The sequence below is a fragment of the Ovis aries genome, chromosome 3, assembly GCF_016772045.2.
Source record: "Ovis aries strain OAR_USU_Benz2616 breed Rambouillet chromosome 3, ARS-UI_Ramb_v3.0, whole genome shotgun sequence".
NCBI classification, from domain to species: Eukaryota; Metazoa; Chordata; class Mammalia; order Artiodactyla; family Bovidae; genus Ovis; species Ovis aries.
The window spans coordinates 134,749,448-134,764,195 of NC_056056.1; the positions used below are offsets into that span (position 1 = coordinate 134,749,448).

At 44.1% G+C, this 14,748-nt stretch overlaps 1 protein-coding gene across 4 annotated transcripts in view; it reads right to left on the minus strand.

The window, feature by feature from the left end:
• Positions 1 to 1,102: 1,102 nt before the first annotated feature.
• SLC4A8 (solute carrier family 4 member 8) overlaps positions 1,103 to 14,748 on the minus strand; it is a 106,006-nt gene continuing 92,360 nt past the window's right edge. For all 4 annotated transcript variants that reach the window (XM_060412560.1, XM_042246706.2, XM_042246707.2 and 1 more), the window contains 5 exons: positions 13,362 to 13,535; positions 10,938 to 11,075; positions 9,371 to 9,462; positions 7,417 to 7,512; positions 1,103 to 6,290 (listed from right to left, as the gene is read on the minus strand). In XM_060412560.1, the coding sequence (XP_060268543.1) occupies positions 6,278 to 6,290; positions 7,417 to 7,512; positions 9,371 to 9,462; positions 10,938 to 11,075; positions 13,362 to 13,535 (513 nt within the window). In that variant the 3' untranslated portion in view covers positions 1,103 to 6,277. The remainder of the gene's footprint in view (positions 6,291 to 7,416; positions 7,513 to 9,370; positions 9,463 to 10,937; positions 11,076 to 13,361; positions 13,536 to 14,748) is intronic.

The window sequence follows — 14,748 nt, forward strand, 5'->3', positions numbered from 1 at the left end:
AGATGGGCCCAACCCTGGAGAATGAAGACAATTTGTCCAAGCCAAACAAGATAATCCCATCCCCTTCTCCCATCTTAGAGATGAGTATATGACTCAATTCTGACCAATGACATGTTGGGGACAGGGGGCTTCTGGGAGAGGTTTTCTCCTTTAAAAGAGAGAGAGAGAGAAGCTGGAGAAAGCCCCCTCACCCTCTGTTGTACTGAAGAGTTGTGCTGCCTGATGTGACGACCAGAGCTTCTGGAGCTATCCTGTGACTATGAGGGGGAAAACCAAGAGAACTGCAGAAAATCTGACCAGAGCCCTGATGCGACTGCTGCCATTAACCAACCCAGGAGCCACCTTCCTCCAGGTTTCTTGTTACTTGCTCTATGTTTAGTGTGTGCCAGGTACCATCTTGAGCACTTTTCATGTGTAACTTAATGGGTGAAAACTGGCTTCAGTTCCTGCACAGGAACCTTCCCATACACCCCCTGTGACTTAACCCTGGCTTGTCCTGTGTCCCACACCTATTTGTCTTGGTTCTCCTTCCTGGAAGAGCCACAGAGGGCTGGTTTCAGGAGGCTTCCAGCTGATGCCCTTCCAGTCACATTCCACCAGGCTGGCTGACTGGCTCTCCCCTTACCCTTCCCTTCTACCTCCCCCACTCACCTCTTTACTCTTACTCCAATCCTTCCTTCTTCCCCTTTCCTCCATCCCTCCAATGACTGGATTTGAGAGGAAGAGAAATGGAGCCTCATGCCCTCTAAAACCAAAACTATCTGGAATGACTGTAGATCTCTAAAATCTGGATTTGTAGACAGTGGCAAGTCCTTAAATATTAGTAACTGGTCTCATCAGCCTAGCTGTAGCTCCAAGGTGGGCTTTCTTTTCATGCTATCCTGTCCCCTGACCCAAAAATAAGTCTAAGTGGTCCCCAAAGAAAGGGCAGTCTAGCCTCTTCCATGGCTCCAGCCAGGGATCCTCAGGATCTGCACGCAGGAAAGTGTATAGGCCCCTCTTCAGGCCCACCCCCGCATCTTCATAACTCTTCTTCCCGAGTCTGGAAGGTGGTTACCTTGGCTCAGATCCCGCGTTTCGAGCTCAAAAAACACCATAGGTATTAACAGTTACACAGACTTTATTTTTCACCCATTGAGCATAGGAAGGTCTGGGCAGGCAGAGGTGTCACCATCACCCCCTCGGTTCACAGACACAGACCGTGAGACTAGGCGGTGAGGGACAGGGGTCCTGTTGCTACCGCAGATTGCTAGGGGATTATCACAATGACACGTGTTCTTGGTTCTATTTACACCATGGAGTGTGGAGAGGGTACATTTCTTACACTAAAAATATATACTTTGGAATCTCTAAAACAAAAATATCTCTATCTCTACAGGAGACCTACTAGAAAGAAGAACATAGAAAACGAGGGAAATGTACCAGCACCTCAAGCCGTCCCCTTCCGTGGGAAGGTCGCTGTGCTCTCCACCTGACACCATGTGCTTGGGAGGGCAGCTGTATCTAACCAGTCGGACAGACAGACACAGATAAACAAGAGGGAGGCTTATCATCTTGGAGGAGTGAATATGGAGGAGAGGTGTGGGGAGAAGGATTTTGGCCTCTTTTGCAAAAGGAGTAATTGCACATCCAGTTTATTGCACGTGTGGAAAACCTGCAAGTTGAAATCGACTGCAAACCTGCTAAAAGAACCCGAGCTCTGCTGTTCCTGCTGGGCTTGGGAAAGGGCCGTGGGTGGGCTCTCTCTCCCGCTCAGAAATATTAGTGCCATCAGCTAGAAGAAAAATTCTATATTCTCCAATGCTGAAAGTGAGTTAGGTTTCAGAAAATGCTATTCCTTTTCTTTTCAGAAGGATCAGAAACCATTCCATTCCCTTTGAGCACAGAATCTCCTAAAAGAATTATGCCTGTAGTTGAATTGCTCCCCTTTCTGATGTTTCCTATTGAAAAGATTCATGTGACACTCCTTTCCTCTTTCGATAGAGTTACTTCACACCTCTTTGGTTGTGAAAGTCAGCCTCCTTCCAATAAAGAAACTAAAGAAATGTGAATTGAGTCAACTACCCCATTCTCTATAATTAATACAAGACCTCAGGGGCACCAAGAATGATAAAGAGTTTGGTAGAAAAATCCCTTCTATTTGGTTTTGGAATGTCTTTCTCTATTTACACTGAAATATGGATGAGCCTGAGGGCTTGAGAATTCATAGTCCCTCATCCTAAATAAGGCAAATAACCATCAAGTTCCTTTTTGGAGCAGCCCCAGAACTATCCAACCTCCCCCCTTTCTTCCTAGCCCCCACTGGCGGGGGCTGTTAGGACCTCGGACCAAAAACTCCTTCCCTCCAAGAAGAACTTGAAAGACTGAGGAAAAGGCAGAAAGGAGAGAAAGAGAGCTTGAAAAAGCTAGGTCAGCAAAAAGGGGCAGAACTGAGATGATGTCTCACTTGGCCAGTTAGGACCGGCAGGAACAAATTCTACCTTAGAAGGTCTGGCAGCTACGACCAAGAGACAGTCAAGAAGGCTGAGAATATCTGATGCATGTCGACTGTCTTGCCAGGATGTGGCTTGGGAACCTGAGAAGTCTAAGGAAAATGCAGTAACGAACTAGCAAAGAGTGCTTAAAAGTCCTCAGAGGAGGTGCTAACTCTCCTGCAAAGGCAGACGTTTAGAGAAGCTAACAAAGTAGTAGAAAGAACATACTGGAGACTATGTCTAATGAGAGTTAGAATGAAAGCCATGGGCTCTTGGCTCAAGCCTTCTCCTATGCATCAGGAAAACCTGGACATGTTGAACATGGACGTTGAAATCATCAGAGAAGTTGCAGGGAGAATTACTGATTCCTTAATTAGAAGGAAAGTCTAGAATACAGAATAGGTAGAAAATAAAGTCAAACAGGGAAATGTCCTTTTTGGATGACCAAAAACCAGATTCCCCAAAGCAGAGACCTCTTAAAGGTCACAGATGTCAACCTAAGATGTTAACCAAACCTAAGACTTAGCTTACCAGATTTTGATCAAATATCTATGACTAATTTAAGAGCCAGTCCTATCCCAGACAAATAGAAAGAGCAACTATTTATAACCTGTTTTGGAAATGTATGGTTCTCTAGTTCTCCACCCCAAAGGCAAATTTAATATATGAACAAGGAGAGGGGACAGGAGCTGAGTGCAGTAAAGACCAGCCCTCCTGATAGTCCCATCATCAGAAGTTTGAAATCATAAACAGCTACAAAGAATTAGCCTGCATTTTACGTAAGCAACATTTTGGGCAATTTCACAACACATTTCTGCTGACCTTCACCTTCTCCCTAGACCAACCCTTCCTTAAGTCATAAATTAGGAAGTAACCCAACCACTTAGTAATGCCACTAGATGCCACTTTTTCTGCTTAGAACAAAGATTCTACTCACCATCACTTTCTTAATCCCTGGCCTCCATCCCTTCCTACTCTACAACACCAGCCTATCAGGACACTGACTGTCAACACTCAAACTACTCCTGAAATTTCCCCTCGTCAGAGAAGAGGTGGATTATTTCTCTGGCCCAAGCAAGCCTGGGCATGGGAATTACCTAACTACCTGCCTTGCTTTCTACCCCTAAATCAGTTTTTCCTTAATATTGAGCTTAAACACCTTTTTCTAAGACTAAGCTATCGCATTTGCCCTCAGGCAATTCTATCAGGCTAGAGAGGGAAGTCCTAGATAGGGGAAGGACACGAGGCTGTTCAGTAGCAGCAACGATATCTCCTGGATACACTCTTACTTGTCGGTAAGCACACATGCACACACATACACACACATATACACACGAGGCCTCTGTTTCACTGTCACTCTGTTTCCTATCCTAAACACTGTCCCAACTTGACTCTGCCACCCACAGTCACCAGCCACAGACCTGAGCTGGGAAGCAGCCAGGACTGGGGCTGAGTGCTGGGTGGGATTTGGGAAAGATGAGAGAGGAAGAGTATGGAGTGGTTCCTGCCGCTGAGATGCAGCACAAATGGAGCTAGCTGCTGTTTGAGGAAAACTTAACTGCCCCAAAAGACTGGCACAGCCTCCCAAAGTAGGGAGCCCACAGGACAGGGCGTCATGAGACATCAGTGTGTGCAGAAACTGATGTTCGGAGCGACACTGTCACCCAGTTCTCCTGCATGGTGGAGACTTCCCTGCTAAATTCCCTGTAGCCACGCTGAGGCCAAAGGAACAGGAAGCAGTTACCACCTTCCCTATACAGAGGTGGCAGGAAAAGATGGGAGGGGCAAGATGGGGGCAGAGAGGAGGGATGTTCTCAGGGAACAGAGAAGAAAGGAGGCAAGTTCAAGGAAGCAGCCAGAGAGGGACAGGGAAAGGCAGCAAGAAAGCTTTTCCCAGTGATGGGTTGCCTTATGATTTTTCTAAACCAGGTAGGGAAACAGGTACAATGATTACATTTATCCTAAAATGATAAAATGTGAAGCTTTGGCTCTCAAAGATTTTAATGCCCATAGAGTTCAAAGAAGCATGCCTGATCCTGTCTGCACCATAGGAAAGGAAGCTGAGGCTGTCCCTGAAACAGCCTTATGAATAGAAATTAGACAAGCAGGAACAATACCCATAATTCAAAGGGATAGCACTTTAATATTTGAAAGCAGGGTGATGTTCAGCCAGTCAGCACTGGTATGGCCATACATACTGCTTGTTTATAGCAGGCATCCTTTCTGAGTGGTTGGTATCTATCCTGTACCAGTTGTCAAATATTTTGAAAATCATCTGTGTATTAAAAATAATTGTGGCTCTAAGAGATAGGGAGATAGGAAAATGCAGGATTCCTTCAATATCAAAGTCCCTAGAGTAAGACTAGAATAGCATCAACATATTTTTGGAGTCTAAGGAATGTAAACTTCAATAAGATTATGTAGCAACTCTTCACCTATGAAAGAGAGCACACTGAGGGGCTGTCCCTCTGTACAAATATTCTCCAGGATGGAAACTGATCAGATCCCCTGGGTACCAACATGCTTGTTAGTCACATTCTGTGCACAAAGGAAGGGAAAGTCTATACACAATGGAGCCCAAACCCTCACTGCAACAGAGAAAAGGAGACAAAAAGTAGAAATATAGTCTTAAACTGAATACCAGAATTAATTTCACCACTTACAGTTCATTTCCCTGTTGTGGCTTTTTGCATCTGAAAGTCAAAACGTGTCAACAAAAAAAAATATCCAGAATGATCAAAGTGGTTTGGTCCATTGAGTTGATGATGGTTTGCGACTAAGGCAGCTAAGGAGACATTATGTAAGCACTTGGATCTCTCCAGGAATGGAATCAAAATATGTCCTCAAGAGACAGCAGCAAGACACGGATGTTTCCTCAACATGCCCAATAAAAAACCCCTTATCTTTTTCTACTCACAAACAACTATGGTCAAACTTTCACCAGATATCCAGAAAGCGGACAGTACGACAAATCTTCAGGCTGGGAAGTCCTTCCTGATGTCTAAACTAACCCCTTCTGTAGCCACTAAAGCTCATTCTCTTACTCTATCAATGAACCAAGCGAAGCTGTTCATCCTCATTCATCATTTTCCCCTGAGCCTTTTCCCATCTGAGATAAGCAAGTCCAGTGTGTGTGTCCCTCTCGGCCCTTCCATCATCCAAGGTTCTCGCTGAGTTATGCAGGCTGCTGCTAGGGAGCGAGGAAGACGCACCGGGTCAGAGGCATCTTCTGGCTGTTGTGGTTGGCACTGCCAACGCTCAGGGTGCTGACCCTCCTAGGAGCAGACCTTCTGGCAGCCTCTGGGTCTGACCAGCATCCCCCAGAGGAGGCAACCAAACCAAGGCCCAGGGCTGCCCAGGAGCCTGCAGTCACTATGCAACCGGAGAGGCTTCCCTTTGCTCTCTGCTCTCCTCCCGCTCCCCCACCCTGTCCTTGAGCAAGAGGGACCTCCCTGAGGAAAATCCTCAGTGGCAGAATGGATATAGATGGCTCAGCAGGCCAGCCACCTGAAGAGGCAATGTTTGGCAAGTGGGAAGCTGGGTCTTCAATGGTGGCAGTTCTGAAGAGAAAGAGAAGGAAGAAGAGAAGTACCAGCAGGAGGTGGTCTTCGGTTTCCATGCTCAGGCCCGGCGATGCCCTCTGACGCACACCACCAATAACTGAATCTCGCATGGCTTGGCCAGGACCAAGGACAGGGCCAGGCTGGGGCTCGCTTCATCTCAGAGACCCCCGCCATCTTCTCTGTAACCAGAGCTTCCCTGTGGCACCTCACGGCCCACAGCCTCCAGCCCAGCAAAGACATTTAGTTGAAGAGACTGAACAAAAGTGTTACAATTAGACAAAAAGGGAACACATGATTCATTCCTGCTTTTAACACAATACTTTGAAGATGTCACCACAATTTGGATCTGGCTGTATTTTAAGTTCATTTACAAGTAGACTAGTTCTCAACTAAAAATAATCATGTGCGTTATACTTTCGACAGCTGCCTGGATTTTCCTCTGAAGGAAACAAGATTCTATATTTCACTCACATTCATCACAGATTTATTTTAACCCATTCGATGAAGAAATAACCCACCACTACCACCCACTAGTGGCTGTGACTTTCCAGAGCAGCCTTATGAATGAGAGTTATTTACCCCCATTTCATGGCTGAATAAACCAACTGCCAGAAACAGTGGTCTGCCAGGTTACACATGACATTAATAGCTAGGCCAAGTCTCCTAACCTAGCCTACTGATTTTTTTTTTTTAAGCTAGAAAAATTGCCTTTAGTAAGACCTAAGATTTCACCTTCAATTATCTGATGACTTAGTGTTTGGACCAAATTATTTACGTAATTTGAGTACACAGCCTACCTCAATGTAGGCAAAAATGCCTCAAGTCTTTCCCTTTTCTTCATGAACCAGATTAAGATTGATCTATGCTACTGACAAATGATATTCAGAATTTGGTTTTCAAAATAAGAAAACAGTTACAATTTAATATTTCAAAATCTTTATGAGACAATAATTCTCATTATGGAACAAGTTAAATAGGTTACTTTGTATCAATATTATCAACACTATCCAATATTGTAAGGATTTTCCAGTTTGTATGGCTGCAATCACCAGAGAGATGCTCTACCGATTTTGAAATGGGAAATAGAAAGAGGATAAAGGGAATGAAACAATAAAGCAAATTTACATTCCAAAATAATTCTATCCTAACTTTGGGCTTGTGTAAATGGGCAGCTCAAAACAATATATCTGCTCAAATAGCTGGAAAACATTTTTGCTTCTCTTAGGCTTGTAACAATTCTGTGAGGTTAGTGGCAGTCCTAGATGTGCTATTTAACAGAGAAATTCAATTTTACACCTAAAATACAGTTTACTTTCAACACAATTTCTATTTTTAAAAGCCAGAAATAAATAAAAATCAGCAATTATAGTTCTCTTTACCTCTTTTCCTTTGTGTTTCCAGAATTTATACTGAGAGCTTTCCAGACCGTGGTTTTAGGCATTTCATCAGATATATTAATCTCGGAGGGGTCACATCTGAAATCAATGCTCAGGACAGTCAGTGTCAGCCATACAAATCAGTCATATACCTGTCTGTGACGCCCGCCCCCCACCAGAAGGGAAAAGATGAAGTCTGAGGGGGCTCGCCTCACAGCTCTCACAGCACGAGGAGCCAGATGGTGGGAATTCGAAAGGCAAGGTGGCCCGTGAGTCAGAGCTGAGGGCTGGGCTGGGGTGCTGGCCAGCGGCCAGCCCTGCCTGCAAGTTCTGCTCGCCTCTGACAGGCCCCTCTGGCAACGCTGGTGGCAGCATCAGGGGCTACAACTGACTGAGCGCTCACTGCATGCCAGGCATGGGGCTAAGCACTCTTTGTTCCTTTTCTCATTTACATGGCCAGATCTTTTCCATTTGTAGTTTACACAGGTCCGTTACAATGTGGTATCTTAACGATTATAGCATCAGAGATAATTAACATCCTCACTCTGAATGTGCAGAAACCAAAGCTTGTAGGGTTAAGAGACCGTCCAAGGTCAAACGTGCATCAGTGGAAACTCAAGACCTTGAATCCTGTCCTTGGTCTCCTAGAAACCCCCATCCCCTCAATACTCTGAAGCTTTCCTCAAGCCAGACTGTTCCTTTTAAAAGGCCAAGAGAGGAGGCAACACCTGCTAGGAAAGGAACATGGCTCCCACTATACCACAGAGAATGCAAAGTCTCTGGCTCCTTGAATGGCAACTCACAGAAAGTTTATTAAGGACCAAAGATTCCATTTCTTTGTGGTCAGTGTCTTTTTTAAGTTGAATACTCATAGTAACAGAGTAGAACGGTGGTTACCAGAGGCTGAGGGGTGGGGGACAAGGGGAGATATTGATCAAAGGGTACAAACTTCCCATTAAAAGATGAGTAATCTGAAGACTTAATATAGAGCATGGTGACTACAGTTAGTAATAAGAATGTATTGTATACTTGAAATTTGCTAAGAAAGTAGATCTCAGATGTTCTCTCCACCCACAAAAAAGAAACGGTACATATAGGAAGTGATGAATATACTGTCAATTTGATTAAAGTAATTCTTTTACCAGATATATTTACGTATTACATATAATGTTGCATACCTTAAATATATATTACTTTCAGTTGTCATAAATAAATGAATAAAAGGCCAAAGAAAAGCTTTTCCTCTTCTCTCCCTCAGTATAAACCACAATCAATTCAATAAGTCGGCAGTAAATTATCCAGCATCTAGATGGCCCAGATCCCCTCTCTCTCCCTTTTCTGTTCCCTCTCTACCTCTGGGCTTCTTTCAGCTGTGTATTCCTCTCTCAAAGTGGAAACAAAATGCCAGGAATGAAAGCACAAATGGACCAATTTAGCATCCTGTGATTTGTGGTGAGCAGGCCACAAATAGGTTGAACAGACCAAAAGGCTAAGATCACTGGCAGAAGTAAGGAACTGGAGGAATCCCAGTTCAGTTTCCCCTTGGCTTCTAGGACTGCAGCTGCCGTGAGCCAAGCTGGAAGGGGATGTCCCTGCCCATCCCCTCAAGACTTGCCTAAGCGTGGGAACTTCACGCCCACTAGGAGGACAAGCATAGCCTGTACCCTATTCACCTTTGGAAGGTGGCAGATAGCCAGAAAGAGTCCTGGTTTGAGGAGAGCATGAACTCTGGAAGCAGGGTCCTCCCATGACTCCCATAACTGGCACAGTGCCTGACATACAGCAGGCCCTCAGGAAACCATGAAAGGAAGTGTGTTTTCATAGGTTGCAACTGAGAGGCTGAATGTTTAGCTTTTTATACCAGCAGCTGCATTCATGCCCCAACCCCCACCACAAAGCCAGAATGTTTACAGAACCACCAAAAGAAGTCAACTCCTCCGTGTTTTGGGAGCTTTACCTGAAACTGTTGTTCTTTCCAGGACTACTTAGTAACTTCCTGCTCTCTAAGGGGAACTTGTCTCCCCCAATTTCTAACATTTTCTCAGCTTCCTGTAAGAAAAGGAGACATTATTTTATCTTGGATCAAGTGAAACCAGTAGTCTACACCAGCCCATTTTTCAATCCCTATAATTTCTACCTAATTTTCTCTCACATTTATTATAAGAGAGTGTAGCTATGTTCTTTCATAGTTTTGCCTCACCATAAAATGAGTGACAATCCAATATCTGTACCTATTGAACAGTACTTTAAAAAAAAAGAACCTGAATATGAGTAAACCTTTAGATACAACTACCGATTTACTGGAAAGAGGACCCCGAAGGCTACAGTTGATGGCACTGCAAATGATTTAGCGACTGAAAAACAATACTGTTAACTATAGTCACAAGGCTGGATACTATAACCCCATAACTTACTCATCTCATTGACCTATCACAGCCCTACCCCTTAGCGTTCTGTGATGCCACCAGACTCCAGTCTGGAGATTTTTATCTCAGATCACTCCTAATTTCCACACTGGCAAGCCCTACAGAAATATTGGTGATGTGGAGGACATTGCTCACTCTAGTCTTCCTTTCCTCTGCAACCAATGTGAAATCCCCCACAGAAACACACCCTACGTGTTAGTTAGCCTGTGGACTTTTGGACTATCCTACTTTAGGCTTGTTGTTGTTGTTTTGTCACTAAGTTGTGTCTGACTCTTTTGCGACCCCATAGCCTGTAGCCCACCAGGCTCCTCTGTCCATGGCATTTCCCATGCAAGAATATTGGAGTGGGTTACCACTTCCTTCTCCAGAGGATCTTCCTGACCCAGGGATTGAATTTTTGGCTTATCCTTATATAGGATCATTGCACTGTATACCTTAAACTTACAACATATTATGGGTCAATTACATCTCAAAAAAATAACACAAGATTTTCAAAATTCAAGATTTTGGGGAAAAATTCCTCTAAAATGAATTTCAAAGTGCCTATTTCAGGCACTAACTGGATGTGGAAACTCTTTCAGGCTCATCCTTGGACTGGTATCTTCATTTTGCTGAACATCCATTCTTTGCACATATTATAAGCCACTGACAGAAGGTCCATTGTGTGGATGGCAGAAGCCAAGTGCTCAGGAAAGTGAGAAAGGACAGAAAGTCCTATATAAGTTATCTCTATGAACCACAACACATCTGCAATTAAGTATGTAACAAACACTCTCAGAAAATAATAGATTTTGAATGATTATCAAATTAGACCTTTGGGAAAACATAAACTATTCAATCTGATAATAAAAGCAGATTCACATCCATATTCTAAGTGTAAACCTGGTAAGTAGGCTGTAGACAAACAGAAGAAAAAACAACTGGTTATCAAATTTGAAGATGAAGGACAGACATCAGCTGAGAATATCTTCAGAGTAATCTTCCCTGATCCTAAATATAACCCTTGGGATTCCAGACATGCTGACTTTCATGTGGCCCTTCCTATGTTCTGTAATTTAAGGCTGCCCCAAAGCGTGCAGCTGGTGCAAGAACTATGACCTCTTCCTCCTTGGCCTTCTTCTTGGCATCATCCAGCTTCTTCTTTTTGCTCTCAGGCATAAGATCATCCAACCAGCTCAGCTCCCGCTTAGAGAAACAGAGATCCATGACTTTCCTGACAAAGACCAAGGCCAAAACCTGAAGAAAAATAAAGAAAATGAATTAAAGGGGCGTGTTCCCTTCTGGAGTAAAAAGCCACGTCTTATGTTCACAGCAGACTAAGACGTGTCAGGCAGAATCAAACTCGACAATCATCATAGTTGCCTTTTATTGAGGCTCTCTATACCAGATACTACGTGTCTTATGCACAATATTTTATTTAACTATCATCATAACAACTCTAAACTTATTAATTCCCTACTTGAACTAATTTAATTTCTTCACTGAAAAGAGAAACCCTCATCATCAGATTGCCCTAAGAGCTGTCTTCTCCTGCCTCAAGGCCAGTAGGAAGGGCTAGAGGGCAGGACAGGGGTGGCAAGCCTCTCTAGGAGATGGTTTTGGTGGGGCCAGTTATACCCAACCTGAGCATGGGCCACCGCAGGGTCAGGGCACCCTGAAGGGCCATGTGGATTTCCTCTGGCCCTCTGCCTGTACATTACATTGCAAAGCCTTGCTTTGTGTCTGCTGCATGGATCTCGAGTGGTTTCTGCCCCTGGCCTCTGACGAGGTTTGACACTCATTTTATAAATGAGGAAACTAAGGCCCAGGGAGAGAAGGTAACTTGCCTAAAATATGACAGCTAATCAACTCAATAGAAATGAGCAGAGTTCTCAAATACTTCTCCACTTTCTCCCCATAAGGGCCGTTTCAGCCAAAGGAGAACCAATAACAGCCCAGAATGCCCTGTGTGGACTGACTGCTATTCACCAGCTAAATCCAGTGACTAGATCAGAAATGGGGCAAATCTGGCTAACTGCATTCATTTCCCCTTAATTGCAACAACTATTTTTACAATAAATCCAAAATTGAAAGTATCCCTTCCAGGATTTGCTGGGAATTTGCTATTTCTTTAACCAAACACTCAAGCCCTGAACACAGCACCCCGATGCAGAACCCTACATGTATTCTGACAAAACTGAGAATCCCATCAGGAAGATATATATCTAGGAGATTAGGGGAAAAGAACCCCAAAGTTTCCTCATCCTTGAATATTCTCCCAGTAAGACAGACTTCAAAAGTATGTAAATGAATACTCGGTATTACCCTCATTGCCTTCTCCCTCCAGAGGCGCATCCTTTGGATAACTTTCAAACAGCCCACTGAATGCTCAGCATTCTCATGACATAGATAGAGTAAGCCAGAGAGAGGAAGGCATCAAGGGGACAAGATGAAACAGTGAGGTGGTCGGGTGGCAGGTATTCCATCATCACCCTGGTTTTAGGAAACAGATTGTCACCTGTTGCACCACACAGTTCAGCTTTCCTGGTCTCCTTTCCAAAGCTCTTGCTTCAGTTTGAAAGGAGGCAGGCGTGTCCCAGTCACTTATCAGTACTAGACACCTCTTCCTCTCTCCCAGTGACTTGAAACAGTGCATTTTCATCACTATAGACACTTCTGATTGCAATGAATTCTAAACTGGAACGCTACTGCTTTCAGATAATACACAAATTATCACAAACATGAAGAGTCCTCTCTCCATATCAGATTCAAGAAAGACAGAGAAATATTAATAAATAGAAATACAGAGAGGCAGAAAGGCAGATGGACAGTCTTGAAAGAAAACATGGCAAACTACTACACATGTGCATCCACAGCCCAAGGTCCCCCACATGCTTGGTCTGTGAAGACCAGCCAAACAAGCAGGAACTCACCACCAATGAAGGACTAATATCCAGAATACAGAAAGCACTCCTGAAACCCAACAACACAAAAACAAACCACCTTATCTCAGAATGGGCAGAGGACTTGAACAGACACTTCTCCAAAGAAGATATACCAATGGCCAATAAACACGTGAAAAGATGCTCAACATAACGTATCACTGCAGACATTAAAACCAAATCAAAACCACAACGAGATACTAACTCACACCGATTAGGATGGATATTCTCCAAAACACCCACCCTGACGCAACATGGACCAACCTTGAAGACATGCTAAGTGAAGCAAACCAGTCACAAAAGGACAAATACTGTGATTCCACTCACATGAGGTCCTGAGAGGAGTCAAATTCATAGAGACAGAAATTAGAATGGTGGTTGCCAGGGACTGAGGGGAGTTATTGGGTCACAGGTACAGAATTTCAAGTTTTGCAAGATGAAGAAGGTTCTGGAGAAAGATGGTGGTGATGGCTGCACAACAAGGGGAGTGTACTTAATGCCACTGAATTGCACAGTTACCATAGTGAAGATGCTAAGCCTTACATTACGTCTATTTTATCACTCTTTTTAAAAATAAAGAACAATACCTTTTAACACTCACCATCATGGGAAAGACAATGGCAGCTGGAGACGCCTTGATGGCCCAGAGCAGCACGAGGCAGGTCAGCTGGATGAGGGTGAAAAGGTGCACCTTGCGCAGCGGCACGTGCCGGAGGTAGATGAAGTCCGGCTGGTGCTTCGCGGGCATCCCAAAGAGCTTCAGGCGATCAAAGAACTGGAAAAGGGGGGTCAGCACTTATCTTCTGGTGGTTTTCCTGGGGCTCGTTGGGCCCATTCATGTCTGATATACCATAGGCTGTGAAAGGTAGCTAATACCATCTCTACCTGACAGAAGTAGAAACTGAGTCTCAAAGAGAACAGGTCATTTGGCCAAGGTTGGTAAGGGACAGCATCACATTTAAACCTCTCTCTTCTCATTTTCAGTTCAACTTTCTTCTACCCATACTGTAGCTCCTGAGAGAGCTCTTTCTTGGGGAGTACTGAAAACAAAATAGGCCAATGGCATTCTTCTGCTTAAAAGCCCAAATCTACTTGTTCTTGGAGGAGTTTGGAGCTTTTCACGAACTATTTAAAGTAAAAAGATAATATGAAACCTCACAACATTCTGGATATAGAAAATATCCTTATATTATGAAAAGGAAAACAGAGACTCTTGAGAGATTAAATAACCTGCCCAAAGAACTCAGTGTTTAAAAGTGATTACTGGACATCCAAAAAGACAAAGAGGAACCAGCCACCAATAGAAGAAGTAGCTAAATTATCATTTTATCTATGATAAAATGAGCTAACACAAGTTAGCTCCTGATTTTCTCAATTCAAAGGACTCAGAGGAATGAGCTGATAGACAGGGAAAGACAATGTGTGACAAGAAGTAATACCTGCTTCCCTGGGGCAGTTCCCTTGACTTCCCAATCTCTTCACCAATGTACCCCCAGTTACACCTCCCCCCACACACATTTTAGCCTGGCACCAAAACTAGTGGCATCCATGGCAACTCACTCCAGTATTCTTGTCTGGAAAATCCCATGGACAGAGGAGCCTGGAGGGCTATGGTCCACAGGGTCGCAAAGAGCAGGACACGACTGAGGCAACTTGACGTGCACATATGCATGTGTAGAAGCCCGTCTGGCTTCTGACCAACCTTCCAGATCTAAGTTTACTAGCATCTGACAAAACACCTAGTGTTTAACACATGTCTGATGACTGCCGAATAAAACTGACGAAGGACTGGAACCATGGCGCTGAGTCAGGCCACCCTGGAAGTCTCTGTGCCCTCATGCCAACACGACTGTATTTTGTCCAGTGTCCAAGGGAATGTCTAAAAGAGCTTAAGCAGCAAGACTAGGAAATAGTTCCTCAAGAACTGACTTCTGGTTCCCAAGGGAAGCTGCTCTCCCTGGTCAGGAAGGTGAGCTCACAGAGTGAAG